Source organism: Salvelinus namaycush, chromosome 28 (genome assembly GCF_016432855.1).
Source record: "Salvelinus namaycush isolate Seneca chromosome 28, SaNama_1.0, whole genome shotgun sequence".
In the NCBI taxonomy this organism is placed as follows: Eukaryota; Metazoa; Chordata; class Actinopteri; order Salmoniformes; family Salmonidae; genus Salvelinus; species Salvelinus namaycush.
The window spans coordinates 36,158,202-36,173,266 of NC_052334.1; the positions used below are offsets into that span (position 1 = coordinate 36,158,202).

The following is a 15,065-nucleotide window of genomic DNA, read 5'->3' on the forward strand; positions in this document are numbered from 1 at the left end:
CTCTCTCTCCTCTTTCTCTCTCTCTCTCCTCCTCTTTCTCTCTCTCTCTCTCCTCTTTCTCTCTCTCTCTCCTCCTCTCTCTCTCTCTCCTCCTCTTTCTCTCCTCTTCCTCTCTCCTCCTCTTTCACTCTCTTTCTCCTCCTCTTTTGCTCCTTCTCGCTCTCTTTCTTTCTTTTTCTTTCTGTCTTTCTCTCACTCCTTCTTTATCATTTTTCTCTTTCTCTGTCCTCTCTCCTCTTTCGTTCTCTCTGCCCTTCTCTTTCTTTCTCCTCTTTCTCTCATTGTCTCTGTCCTTCTTTCTCTCTCTCCTTTCTTGCTCTGTCTGTCCTTCTCTTCTTGTCTTTCTCTCTCTGTCCTTCTCTTCTTGTCTTTCTCTTTCTCCCTCTTTCCTCCTCTCTCTCTCTCCTCCTCTTTTTCTCTTTCTTTCTTTCTTTCTTTCTCTCTCTGCTCCTCTTTTTCTCTCGCTCCTCCTCTTTTTCTCTCGCTCCTCCTCTTTTTCTCTCGCTCCTCCTCTTTCTCCCTCTCTCTCCTTCTCTCTCTCTCCTCCTCTTTCACTCCTCCTCTTTCTCTCTCTCTCCTCTCCTCTCTCTCTCTCTCTCTCCTCTTTCTCTCTCTCTCTCCTCCTCTTTCTCTCTCTCTCTCTCCTCTTTCTCTCTCTCTCTCCTCCTCTCTCTCTCTCTCCTCCTCTTTCTCTCCTCTTCCTCTCTCCTCCTCTTTCACTCTCTTTCTCCTCCTCTTTTGCTCCTTCTCGCTCTCTTTCTTTCTTTTTCTTTCTGTCTTTCTCTCACTCCTTCTTTATCATTTTTCTCTTTCTCTGTCCTCTCTCCTCTTTCGTTCTCTCTGCCCTTCTCTTTCTTTCTCCTCTTTCTCTCATTGTCTCTGTCCTTCTTTCTCTCTCTCCTTTCTTGCTCTGTCTGTCCTTCTCTTCTTGTCTTTCTCTCTCTGTCCTTCTCTTCTTGTCTTTCTCTTTCTCCCTCTTTCCTCCTCTCTCTCTCTCCTCCTCTTTTTCTCTTTCTTTCTTTCTTTCTTTCTCTCTCTCCTCCTCTTTCTCTCTCTCCTTCTCTTTCGCTCTCTCTCCTCCTCTTTCGCGCTCTCTCTCCCTCTCTTTCTTTGTCTCTGTCCATCTCTCTGTCCTTATCTTTCTCCTCTTTCTCGCTCTTTTTCTCTCCTATTTGTCTCTGTATTTCTCTCTCTCCTCTTTCTCTCGCTCTCCTTGTCCTTCTTTCTGCCCTTCTCTTTCTCTCGCTCTTCTCTTTCTCTATGTCCTTCTCTCTCTCTTGATCACGTGAGCTTGGGCCCCAATTTTTTTATAGCCGGGTGAGTCACACTGCCTGTCTTTCTCGACAATCACTTGGCTCACATCAACCTCAGGCCCCTGTCTGCCTGGTAATGTGCACTTGAGGAACAGATAGCTGCTTCTTTTAATGTCAACACGGCGTGGATCCCCTCTCTCAACTGAAACCCAACCAACCAAGCCTTTGCTATCTCCTCTTCTGCTCAACTACCAATTACTGTATACTGTTTGTGTCAGACCACAGCGATTTAGATACTGTAGGTTATTCCATTAGACCGTAGACAACTATCTTTACTGCCATCTTTCCCCCCCGTGGAGGGTTTGTCAGTTTTCTCTGACGTGTAAATAGCGTGACAGTGTTGTCGGAAGTCCACATGACTGGGAGGTTGTTGGGGAAGTGTGATGCTCAGTTCAAAATGATCAAAATCCAATTTTATTTGTCACGTGCTGAATACAACGGGTGTAGATTTTACCATGAAATGCTTACTTAGGAGCCTTTTCCCAACAATGCAGAGTTAAAAAGTAAGGAAATGGTAACGCACAGTAAAATATCAATACCGAGGCTAAATACAACGAGTACCGGTACCAAGTCAATGTGCATGGGTATAGGGTAGTTGAGGTAATATGTACATGTAGGTCGGGGTAAAAGTGACTAGGCAATCAGGAGAGATGCTGAACAGCAGCGTATGTGAAGAGTGTTCGAGGTGATGTGTGTGTTGCGTCAATATGCATGTGTGTTTTGTGTGTGTTGGAGTGTGAGTGTGAGTGTGTGGGTAGAATCCAGTGAGTGTGCATAGAGTCAGTGCAAGAGAGTAAAAAATAAGGGGGTTAATGCAGAAAGTCTGGGTAGCCATTTCATTAACTGTTCAGCACTCTTATGGCTTGGGGGTAGAAGCTGTTCAGGAGCCTTTTGGTCCCAGACTTGGTGCTCCAGTACCGCTTGCCGTACCGTAGCAGAGAGAACAGTCTACGACTTGTGTAGGTGGAGTTTTTGCAAATTTTTAGGGCTTTCCTCTGACACCGCCTGGTATATAGGTCCTAGATGGCAGGGAGCTCGGCCACAGTGATGTACTGGGCCGTAGGCACTTCTCTTTAACGCATTACAGTCGGATGCCAAGCGGTGATACAGCCAGTCAAGATTCTCTCAGTGGTACTGAGAACTGTAGAACTTTTTGAGGATCTGAGGGCCTTTGCCAAATCTTTTCAGCCTCCTGAGGGGGTTGTTGTGCCCTCTTCATGACTGTTGGTGTGTTTGGACCACGATAGGTCCTTAGTGAGTTGGACGAAGAAGAACGTGACGCTCTCGACCCGCTCCACTACAGCTCCGTGGATTTAAATGGGGGTTGTGCTCGGCCCTTCGTTTCCTGTCGTTCACGATCAACTCCTTTTGTCTTGCTGACATTGCGAGTTGTCTCCACACTAGAGCGCTTCGTGTCGAATAAGTGAATAGATTACTGCTGATGTGTATTTGGGGGTGAGTCATCTACTCCTAGGTCAACTGTCATTCCACATCTCTGGCATAAGTACTCTCACTCAGTAAGATTTGTTGCAGCCCATATAAGCCACAGAGAGCAGCATGTACTTGGAAGACAGTGAATTTGTGATATTAGTAGTATTTTATAGTCCTATTAGTATATTTGCTATATAGCCTAGTCATATTAGTAATGTTCTGTGAAACTGTCACACTGTCCCTCCAACTAAAAATAAACTATAAATGTTGCGTGTGTCTCTGACTTCTCAAAAGAAAGAACAAGGGGAAAAAACGGACTTCTTGATATCACACAAACAGGCTGTCAAAATGGCCAAAAGCTGTTTTTAGCAACTTTCATCACAGAAGCTTGCATGATGCCATTGGCAGAGCACAGCGAGAGGTGCACCAGATTATTCCCGTTGCCAAAGTGGGCCAAGCAGTCTAATCTGCTGCAGAATGTGCATAATCTGTCTAATAACATCAGCAATCTTTTATCATTAACGGTAAGGCCAGCTCTGCCAAGCAATCCTTTAATGTAGGGAAAGTAGGGGAAAGTGTGTGAAACAAAAGATGGCATTGTCCTGCAGGGGAATTGGGGACATTAGCCCCAAACCACAGCCACACATGACCGGGCCAACGTGTTTGTCTCACTTGTTCTGCAGGGAACACGTAACAAATTACTCCTTGGGTGGCAAGCCAGTGTGCAGGGCCTGCCTAACGCACTTACGGAAATTGAAACGCAAACAAAATTAAAAGTGTTTTTGAGAGCGCCGGTATTTATAGCTGTCAGATTTACTGTTCGAATGGAGGTGGTGGATCATTGTTCTTTAGATCGCAAATTGAATGAGAGTCTTGAGAGTCTGTGAGTTGTGGTGCAATGTTCTCTGCAGCCTTTTCATTTCAGTTTTTAAAGGAGACGCAAATCGGGCTCCCTCTGGTCGTTACGAGGATGAATAACAGCTGCTGGCTTCTGTGGTTGTTGTTTCAGATCAGGAATAAATATCTTCAGATCAGTACCCCAGAGTGGTATGTTATGTTCAGCATCGCACCAAAAAAAAAGCAAGCTTCCGGAAAGCAGCAAATTGAAACTATTTTGGCGATCACAAAAGAACACGAGTAGAGATTTCCGGCTGTCGGTAGCCATGATCTGTGGGGAAGTTTGAGCCGAGTCAGATCCTCAGGGAGTCTATTTCGGGCGCTCCAACCGGATTTTTAGCGTAAAAAGTGTTGGTTGGTCGGTCCTCCGAGCCAGAGCCTTGGTCCTGGATCTGCTCTGACATCTGGTGCCCGGTCTGTGCCAGGATAACCCTGTAGTATCCCCCCCCCCCCCCCTCCACACACACACCTCTCACACACCTCCAAGCTCTCACAGAGGAGAGGAGCGGTGCGGCGCGGGAACATATGTCACCCCCCCCCCCACTCCTCTGAGGATCACTGTAATTAATCAGACCCCGAGACGCGAGCGAGGCACGTTCACACACACACACACACACACACACACACACACACACACACACACACACACACACACACACACATACATACAGCCCCTCACAGGAAACAGAAGGCCAGGAATGCGTGTCAAGCACCAAAAAACACTTTTCTTAACTACTCTATATAGCCTTCGCCCATATGTCTTTCCCTGGCTCGTTCTGTTTCATGACACCACACTATTCAATCAAAAGCTGTATTCCGTTTTTGGATTAAGGCAAAACAACAGTTCTCTTGCACTGAGAGCATGTTTCAATCCATTTCTACTAATTATACTGAACAAAAATATATACGTAACATGCAACAATTTCAAAGATTTTACTGAGTTACAGTTCATAGAAGGAAATCAGTCGATTGAAATAATTTATTAGAACCTAATCTATGGATTTCACATGACTGGGCAGGGGCGCAGCAATGGGTGGGCCTGGGAGGGGATAGGCCCACCCACTGGGGAGCCAGGCCCACCCAATCATAAATAGTTTTTTCCCACAAAAGGGCTTTATTACAGACAGGAAAAACTGTCTGACCCCCGCAGGTTAAGAAGCCGGATGTGGAGGTCCTGGGCTGTCCTGGTTATACGTGGTCTGCGGTTGTGAGGCCGGTTGGACATACTGCCGAATTCTCTAAAACGACGTTGGTGGCTTATGGTAGAGAAAGGAACATTAAATTATCTGGCAACAGATCTGATGGACATTCCTGTGGTCAGCATGCCTATTGCACGCTCCCTCAACTTGAGACATCTGTTGCATTGTGTTGTGTGACAGAACTGCACATTTTCGAGTGGCCTTTTGTCCCCAGCACAAGGTGCACCTGTGTAATGATCATGCTGTTTAATCAGTTTCTCGATATATCACACCTGTCAGGTGGATGGATTATCTTGGCAAAGGAGAAATGCTCACTAACAGGGATGTAACCAAATTTGTGCACAACTTTTGAGGGAAATAAGCTTTTTGCACGTATGGAGCATTTCTGGGATATTTTATTGCAGCTCATGAAATACGGGACCAACAATTTACATGTTGCATGTACTCCCTGACGAAGGCCATGCAGCCGAAACGCGTCGGTTTAAAAAACAAAGTGTTTCTATTGAACATGCCATACCAATAAAGGCATTTTAATTAATTATATGAAGAGTGCCTTGGTTCTCCTTTCTTTTTGAATTTACATGTTGCGTTTACATTTTTATTCAGTATTTTTCACATAGGAAAATTGGTTTTAATCGTTCAGTGAATTTAGATGACAACATCCCAGTACATGAACAATGTTTCTTAAACTTCCATATAGGGATTATTGCTTGGTCAGAGGCCTCAGTATCCATCACTATGCTGTCCCTGGGTCCTGGTTGTCTTTAACAGGAAGGGATTTAACTCTGATGCTCTCTTCCATTCTCTGCCACTCTGCTCTCGCTCAATCTGCCGCTGTCACAATCCTCCGCCACTGCATTCATCCAGTGAACAATTGACCTCTCAGAGACGTGCCCGGATCCAGGCTTTCAAGCGATTCTCTGAGCGCTTCAAAACTTCTAACTAATGACACTTGAAATGAATATGTGCAAGGCAATTTAGGCTAATTAGGAAGCCTCTTCTCCCAAGTACTGAAACATTAAGATGACATACTGTTCATTCTGGATTACTTTAATTGGGACAATTATTGTAATTTTGTCGCAATTACGTGTTGAGATAAAAGCGCATGTGTGCGATTCTCTTTATGTAAAATCCTAATAAGCTTCTAAATACTTTGCCACAAAAGGAGATTAGCTTTTTTTTTTTCCTGGAACACTTTTGAACTTTACTGCCTTTAAATGAAGTCCCTTTGCTTCTCTCCCTCTATACGCTATTGTTAATGCCGCATTTCCAGCACGTACACGACTTGTCTGTAAAATCTCGATTGCACTGCTAGCAGTAGAAAGATGTTTTTCTCCCTGTCGCCTTTTCCCTCAGAGGGAGCCCATTGTCCCTGAGCTAAATCCTGCAGGAGGCATTTTGGCGGAAGGACTAAACTTGTAATTCAATAGTGCCTTCGTTATTTTCCAAGAGGCCCTAAAGCACTACAAATTATAAAGCTGCTGGAAAGCCATCTATTTTCCAATAGAGTGTGGTCTATCTCTGATAGGGAGCTCTTTATTGAGTCCACACAGTGTCTGTGACAAACCGTATACCCTCCAGATAGCGGAGATGGAGCGGAGAGGGTGAAGGGACCTCTATACAGGGCTATTATGAAGTCTACAGGACTACAATTGTGGCTGATGTGAATACCCCTTGTCGATGTCAGGTGTCCTCATAACCCAGGATTGTTGGCACATTGACATAGCACCATAGTATCCGGCGACTACAGGGAATGGTGGCTATATTTCATGATTTGAAAGTGAATCCCAGAGTTTGTCTACCAGTGCTGAACAGAAAAGTTGTGAGTGTATGAGCGGTGACTACTTTAATGGCCTACGCCCAGGTTATTGCTGTGTCCAGTGTCCACCTGGTAGTTTTCTCTCAGGTGGCCTGAGAGTGTTGGGCAGTCCAGGTGGTGATGCTTCATTCTGCCTTCGCCTCTCATATGGACATGTTTATCCAGTGGTCCACTAATACCCACCCATCTGTTGTGTGTGTGAAGATGGGAGAAGCACCAGGGCCCGGGTGGGTGTGTTAGTTACATACATCTCTCAGGTGTTGGACCGTCGTGACTAAGGGATGAATCAGCAGGAGATAGACGAGCTTCACCAGGCTCCCGCAGAGCAAACAAAATGGCCACAGAGTCTATGGAACAAAATGTGAAGAAAATTCTAAAAATGCAATTTAGTACGGAACTGTGGCCGATGTCCACAGGCCCAGCCTCTGTGTTGAGGTGTGTCCTCAACACAGAGGTTTCCCTACCACTACCACTACCACATACTCTGGTGGATAATAGCCATGTGATGGAAAAGCAGTCTGTTACGTAGCATTCCTTCTTAGCAAATCCACTTAGAGCCCTTTCATTATTTCATAAGCTGAAGTTGAATTTGAAGGATTAAACACTTTGAAACAGGAAAACCAGACTGTTTTCAGATTGAAGCAGGGATAACATCCATGTGATCTAAAAGGTTGTAAATCAAGGATAGACTATCAAAGACTAAAAACCATAATCAGAACATAAGGCAATAGACTGCTCAGATTTTGTGCTTGGTTTTACCTGTAACTAGGCTTTGACTACACTACACTTTGTATGCTAGTGTGGTTGAGCCCATAAGCATTTGTGTGGGTGAGTGAGCATGTTTATGCTGGCTTCTGTCTTTCTGGATGTGCCTGTGGACATATCAGTGATCTCTCTCCCTCTCTATTGTGCCGTATGTGGGATAAGGTGGCAGGGGTATTATAAATAGCAGTGCTGGGCTGCGAGGGGTCATCGATGACCTTTAAAGTGGACAGTGTTGCTCGTCACAGGGCCTAGGGCACACTGAACCCCCTCTAGCTTTGATGTGCCACCCAGGGCCACAAAGGTCAAATAGGGTCAAACAAGCATAGAGGAAAGGATGGTCACTAGAGATAAAGGAAGTGTGTGGCGAGCAAAGCCTGTGTGTGAAAATGGCAACTCTTCTGGGAACTCCTTTTCTGGAAATCCCTTGATCCGAGCAATGAAAAAAAAAATGGGTGTCTTTTCCCATCGCCGCTTAAAAGCGGCTTCTTATTCTGAGCATAGTTATGCAGCTACTGTATAGCTTAAGGATTTATCAGCTTTATCAAGGACCGAGTTCTTGAATGACAAGTTTTTAAAAACTTGGAAGCTCTCTGTTCCAAAGAACTTTCTTAAGAACTTTCTTAAGAATCCTGCTCTTAGCTGGCCACTCCTCTTTCTCCCGTTCCCAGACAGGAAGGCGAATAGAGGCGAGTTGCAGAAATGAATCTGTGGTCATCTCCAAATAGAACTGTCTCTCTTTCTCTCCCTCTGTTTATGACTCTGTCTGTCTCATCACCAGGTCATCCTGTGTCTGAGGTATCTCCTCCTCAATAAAGTTAAGTAAAGGATTACTGGTCGGGGCTGTTTTCATGTTTTTGCCAGAAAATAACAAACTTTATTTACCTGGACGGATTACATGAATCACTTGTTTGACTTCTCATATACCGTCTCAACCCTGACACGCATCAAACACCCACGTTGACTGACTGCTCTGCTCAATTCATGTCAGGAATGCCCCATTCTATTACTGTTTAGCCACACTCGGCAGTGGACTGGAGTTCAAAATGCTCCCTTTCACATAAATCATCAAACTGGGCCTAGTTTTCTAATATCCTGTACAGGGTTTGTTAGGAATTGAGTTTAGCTCCCTTGAATGAAGGGTTCAGCGAAGGTTTTTTGGGGGTCTGGAACGGGTGGGTTTGTGTACAGATGAGTTTAATCATTTCGGAGAAACTCTGAATCCCAACCCCATTTCTGCGAGGCCATTCTAAGGCTGCAGCGTTTTTATCAGAGTGGTATGTTTCCCATTACGCTGCATTTCTCTGCGGTCCGTTTTAGATACAAAGGCCTGGCTTAATACATAGGAATGGCAATTACAGGCTTAAACTTTGCCACGGATGTATATGAAAAGCAAAGTTGCGTTTGAATGTCCGCTGGCATAGCGGAGAGAAGATGCAACCCAATTCGGCCAAAGAAACACGACAGTTTAAGTAAATGGAAACATGGCGGCATCTAAATTGAAAACATTATTTGCTCTCGTTTTCAGGTAGACGAGGGATTGGCAGACTCCTCTAGCACAATAATCCTCCCACTCTGGAGTGTTGACGCTGCGAGGCCACGCGCCAGCCAGTCCGGCCGTTGGTTAGAGAGCCTCTTCGAGTTCGCCCACCTGCCCGTCGTCCCGAGGAACGTGCCAAGGCCCGGGCGCGCCATTGTGACGGACCACTGTTGTTCTTTTCTGCGCCAAACATTGATTCTCTTTATGGCCCTCCGAAAAAACAAATGTGTGTTGGCATTTCGCTTCTCTCCGGGCCCCTTTATGGAAATGCTCAGAGCCTCATTGTGGGGCATCTGCACATCGTCCATACACAGAGGGTGGATGTAAGCATTGTCAAGTGACACATTCAGCGCCTGCAAGAGGTAGGAGAGCGGGGAGGAATAGAGGGAGAATTCTGCTCTTTCCAGTCAGCTGCAGTATGTGGGAGTGTTGGAGGAGAAGAAAGGCTTGTCGAGCCAGTTTTTGGATCGATTAGCATTTGGAAGAGCCCAGAAACCTCCCAAGCGCTAGGCGCTGCAACAGACAGTGTACAAGAGCCTGTGCTTGTAATGCAAGACCCCATCAATGGGGTTATTGTGTGAAACCGGCTGCAGGATTCCTGACATGCTTTATTTCTGTCTCCAGCCTTTTAAAAGTAACGTGTCGGCTTCCGATCTCACCACAGCGCAATCCTCCAGCTTGTCAGTCTCACGAAAGATGGACTGATAGCAATCGAACAAAGCCCCTCCTGTCTCCCTCCGCCAGTGTCAGAAGCAATTAACGTCAATTACTTTGATGTCATGGCCAAGCATTCTTCCTCAATTTACTCCAAATCTGTCTCTTGACGTGTCCTATTGGCACGTTCGGAGGCACTTAAAAAAGCGCTCCATGTGCCACAGTACAGTAGATGGTCAAACGTGTTGGATGGTGTTACACCAGATAATAAACCCATGCCAATGTGTGATGTCATGTGTGATTCTCCTGACCTGTGCTATCATCAGAACAAGGGCACTATTATTAAGAGGGATGATGTTTGAATGACTCAGTCCTTTGCGGCTGACTGGTGGCTGCCAGCAGAAGGTTCGGGTTGGACAGCGGGGTGTGAATGCTAGGAATGGGGTCTCTGTGCCACAGTGATGGATACCTTTACTTCGTCCATGCAGTCCACCTTTGGAAGATGCTGTTAACAGTGTGTGTGCTGGGTACCACCATGGGTCAGAGTCAATAAAAGGCTCCTCTAAGTACTCATATATGTAGCTCTGGGCATCTCTGTAGATGTATGCTCCACTCTACTCCCCATACAAAGGGTTGAGACTGAAGATTTGACTTGTTCAAATACAGGTTATAGTGAAATACATTGGAAATATGTGTGTTATAGGGAGTTAATACTTTTTAAAAATTTGTCAATCCCAAAAATGTGAAAATAAAACGTACATTGGCGTCCGAGGGTAAAGGTTCAGAATACGTTTGCGTGGCCGCATTCATTAGCAATTCTTTGGCATTATCTTCGTAAACTATGTGGAATAGATCTAGGTTTTCTTAGGAAAGACAAAGCATCACTTAAGATTCCTTAGAGGCAGGAGGGGAGTGTGTGCTCTGTGTAGACACTGCAAGAGCTGGAGGAAGTCCCCTCAGTGCTGCACTAGTGTGTGTGTCTCACTGGCTCCTGTTGGTCTGCGTCTGTGCACACAAATAAACAGAGCCCAGCTGGACTGCTGGAACAGCACAAGGCTCTCAGCGCGGGTTAATACAGCGCGTGGGAAATGGAATCAAAATCACATTCCCTCACTACCATGAATCTAAATATCTATGGAAATCCCCATCGTCACTGACCTTCCCAGGTGTTTTTGGTAGTGGACAGTGTGTTTTGTGCATTTGAGACTGTTTTGTTAGTGAGAGTGTCTGAGAGGTTATGTGTCTGTTTTGTGTATGTGTACTTCATGACAGACAGACAGACGGGCAACCACCTAATGGCCCTCATGTGAGAGGTCAGTTGACTATTAGCATGGCCATCTGTCCCTCCCTTCAGCCCGCACTGACCCTTTGGTTAGATGGTTGTGATGGAGCACAGTGAGGGGCATTGTCCAGCAGAGCACAGCTGTTCTGCTCTCCTCTTCTTTCTCACCCACCTGCTTCACACCCTGCCTGCACTTCCTCTTGGGCTAGACTCAGACGCTACCCTATGTGTCAGCACTCCACTACTATGGCAAACTACAAAAAAGTTTTGGGCTGATGCCTTAAAGGATAGGAAGCATGAGTTTTTACTCACCAAAGTAACAACACAGTATGGTCAAAGACTTAGTAACTTAGTTGTAGTTGCAATTTTATTTTATTTTTTATGTTACTTTTTTTTTTTTTTTTTTTTTTACCTTTTATTTAACTAGGCAAGTTAGTTATGAACAAATTCTTATTTACAATGACGGACTACCCCGGTCAAACACGGACGATGCTGAGCCAATTGTGCGCCGCCCTATGGGACTCCCAATCACGGCCGGATGTGATACAGCCTGGATACCGATCTGGTTACCTATAACTACAAACATAGTTATGTTTTAGCGTTTTTATATATTTATTAACTTATTCCTGGATATCTAAGGAACTACCCACAATGCACTATTTCTCAACATCATATGGAGTACCGGTGCTACCTTGCTAGTTCCAGCTGGCTAACGTTAGCTATTAGCCACACTAGCATGTATTTACATTCTAACGTAATGTTAGCAGGCTAGTAGGGCTAAAGTTAGCAGGCTAGTTGGCTTGTAAGTTAGCAGAAAATTACATTGAAACCAGTAGTCATAAGTGCAATCGAGTTGGTTTCATTTTAAGTTATACATTTTTTGTTTACTTTTCTGTTGGAGTTTACATTATAGGGAATAAGCTGGCTTGTTATTTCTGGCATGACTTCAGAAATCAGTTTTAGGTAATAACTTGAAAAATAGAAAAGTGAGGTATAACTTTGCATTGGGACTTTAGTTGTGTATAAGCCTACTAATGCAAATCCATGTGTTACATGTGGTAATGTGTATATACTACCTACCCCTTTAAGTTATTTCCAGGTATCAATGTGGACTCATATTGGGGGATGTTCATTGGTTATTCCTCACTTATTTCACATAACTACAGGTATGTGCACTGCTTACACTCTTAGAAAAAAGGTTCCATCTAGAACCTAAAAAGGTTCTTAGGCTACCCCATGGGAGAACCCTTTGAAGAACCCTTTTGGGTTCTACCAGGTCAATTGTGGAGTAGCACAGCTAACCAGAACACTAGCTTGAGCAAATCATTACTCATCTCCGTACTGAGGTCACTGAGTCACGTGCTTGTGGATTGCGTGTCAGTAGGTGCAGAGGGCACTGATTCTGTTACAGCATTTAGCCTACTGTGTGTGTGTGTGTGTGTGTGTGTGTGTGTGTGTGTGTGTGTGTGTGTGTGTGTGTGTTCCTGCCTGTGTACAACAACAACAACGAGGTCTTAACCCCGGTCTGTTTACCCAGCAGATCTAGCTCAGCTGGGCATTAAGGTATCTGAGCTTCAATTGTGTCAAGATTTTTCCTCCGCAAATTGAGCAGATTCGGCCCTTAGTAACGTGATTAGCAAACAGCAGCAGCAAGGCTGGGCCCAGACCAGCCTGCCTTCAGTTAGTTTAGCACAATGGTGTGGTAAGCGGCTAATCCAACTGCAGAAAGACCAACCTCTGCCCGATCCATTTTTGGGGCGAAACACTGGGAAATACCCTCCAAACCCAGCTTGTGCTTTCCCACAGCTTAAGAGAGACACACACAGACAGACAGGGATGGCGAGAGGAAAATTGATAGGCAAAATGTTTGTTCAGCTGATAAGGCTGACGCCCACACGGATGATGGAAACTTCATCCCTCAGAATGCATTCATAATGTGCTATTTACAGTGGTTGAATAACTAAGTCCAACCAGAAAAGCAAAAATGGCAAAGTATGAAAATGTTTCTGATACCATTTTCTGGTGGTTGGGTGGAATAACTTGCACAGTGCAGTTGGGTCATCTACCATACATCTATCTGTATGTAATGGATGAACATGCACTATTTGTGAGATAATGTTCAATTGTCATCATCTCCATAAATATACAAGGAGTATGTCAAACATTTGGAACACCTTCCCAACATGGAGTTGCACACCACCCCCTTTTATCTTCAGAAGAGCCTCAACTCGTTGGGGCATTCAACAGGGATACTGGCCCATGTTGACTCCAATGCTTCCCACAGTTGTCCTTTTGGGTGGTGGACCATTCTTGATACACACAGGATACTGTTGAGTGTGAAAACCCCAGCAGTGTTGCAGTTCTTAACACAAACCGGTGCACCTGGCACCTATCATACCCTATTCAAAGGCTCTTCAATCTTTTGTTTTGCCCATTCACCCTCTGAATGGCACACATACACAACCCATGTCTCAATTGTCTAGAGGTTTAAAAATCCTTCTTTAACCTGTCTCCTCCCCTTCATCTACACTGATTTTGAAGTGGATTCACCTGGTCAGTCTATGTCAAATCCATGTAATGTTTTGTACACTCAGTGTGCATTTACTTCGAGGCTACAAACAAAGATTGAACATCCCCGTTTGCAGAACACTCCCAGTTGAACACAGCTTCTAAATGAGTCTGAGCAACAAACCTCTGATAGTCATCTCCTCATGTTTCCTCTGCTGTCAGACCCAGATAACAAACTGGAGCTATGAGTCACCAAACTAAATGGACTTATCTCTCGCTTTTCATGATGCCGGAGCAGCGATGACCGTTGCGGTGGCCTCTACTAGAGATAGATGAAATATCTCAGTGTGTCATCTTCAGCACGTTTAACAGTCCTATTTCTTCTTTCACTCTCGCTTCCTCTCCTCTAGAATCTCCAAAAACATCCCCACCACCAAAGACGTAGAGCCCCTGCTGGAGATCGACGGGGACATCCGTAGCTTCGAGGTGTTCCTGTCCTCTAGGACGCCCGTCCTCACGGCACGCGACGTGGAGATGTTCCTCCCCTGCACCGTCAACCTGGACCCCAAACTCCGGGAGATCATCGCAGGTCCGTATATTTACACACAAGCATCACTATTCTAATGGTCATTACACTCGCTTTGTCAAGCTCACTCAGCTCAAAGACCTAGGCCCATATTCACAAAATATCTCAGAGTAGGAGTGCTGATCTAGGATCAGTCTCCACCTGTCCATATACTCTTATTCATTATGATCTAAAAAGGAAAAACTGATCCCATGTTATCATTTCTACTCTGAGACTCTCTTTGTAAACATGCCATTAACTGAAATGCATCTACAGTGCCTTCAGAAAGTATTCATACCCCTTGACTTATGTAAATAGGATATTTCTGTATTTCATTTTATAGACAAAAATGTCTCTAAAAACATGGTTTCAGTCTGTCATTATGAGGTGTAGATGGGTGAGAGATTTGTTGTTGTTGTTGATGTAATCCATTTTGAATTCAGGCTGTAACACAACAAAATTAGGAATAATTCAAGGTGTATGAATACTTCCTGAAGGCACTGTAAGTGTTCTGTCAATATATTTGTGTAATTAGCTAAATTGTTACTTACTCATTGATCTGCAACCAAACACATTTAAATGCAGCCAACGACAACAGTCGGTCAGCTATCCAACTCAAAGGGCCTGACGTCACTAATAAAGGAGACTGTGCGTGTGCGAGGGAGCTTTGGAAGGTGACCAATGCCTGTTTCCAGTGTCCTGCAGCCAGCCAGTGGTCACAGTGGTCAGTGATACCCACTCACTCACTTACCAGGCTGACTCACTCACTCATAAGGCCTCCATTGTGCTCCCTTACTGCAGGATTGGGTCTCTACTCAACCCATCATTCAACAACATGCACTCTTATGACCGAGACATTTTGGTGCCCGTTTCTTACCTGGCCACTTATCCCACTCTGTTTCGTTTTTTTTTTGTATTTTTGTTGTAAGATAGTTAAAATGCAATTTATCTGCAGAAAAAATAGTTTTCTTGGCAAAAGTGAGAGTTAGTGAATTAATGTTGTCTATTTTCAGTAAAGCCAATAACTTTAACAATGTGTTATTTTCCACCCTACTCCCTCAAGTGCACTCAATCACACAATGAAAATTTATCCAT

General features: G+C 44.6%; 1 protein-coding gene across 6 annotated transcripts in view; it reads left to right on the forward strand.

The window, feature by feature from the left end:
* Positions 1-15,065, forward strand: part of kidins220a (kinase D-interacting substrate 220a) — a 101,563-nt gene that overhangs the window by 64,467 nt on the left and 22,031 nt on the right. For 5 of the 6 annotated variants that reach the window (XM_038967760.1, XM_038967755.1, XM_038967756.1 and 2 more), the window contains exon 24: positions 13,816-13,994. In XM_038967760.1, the coding sequence (XP_038823688.1) occupies positions 13,816-13,994 (179 nt within the window). Of the gene's footprint in view, positions 1-8,949; positions 10,388-13,815; positions 13,995-15,065 lie in introns of those variants that run through there. The other variant, XM_038967761.1, reaches the window with a different exon arrangement.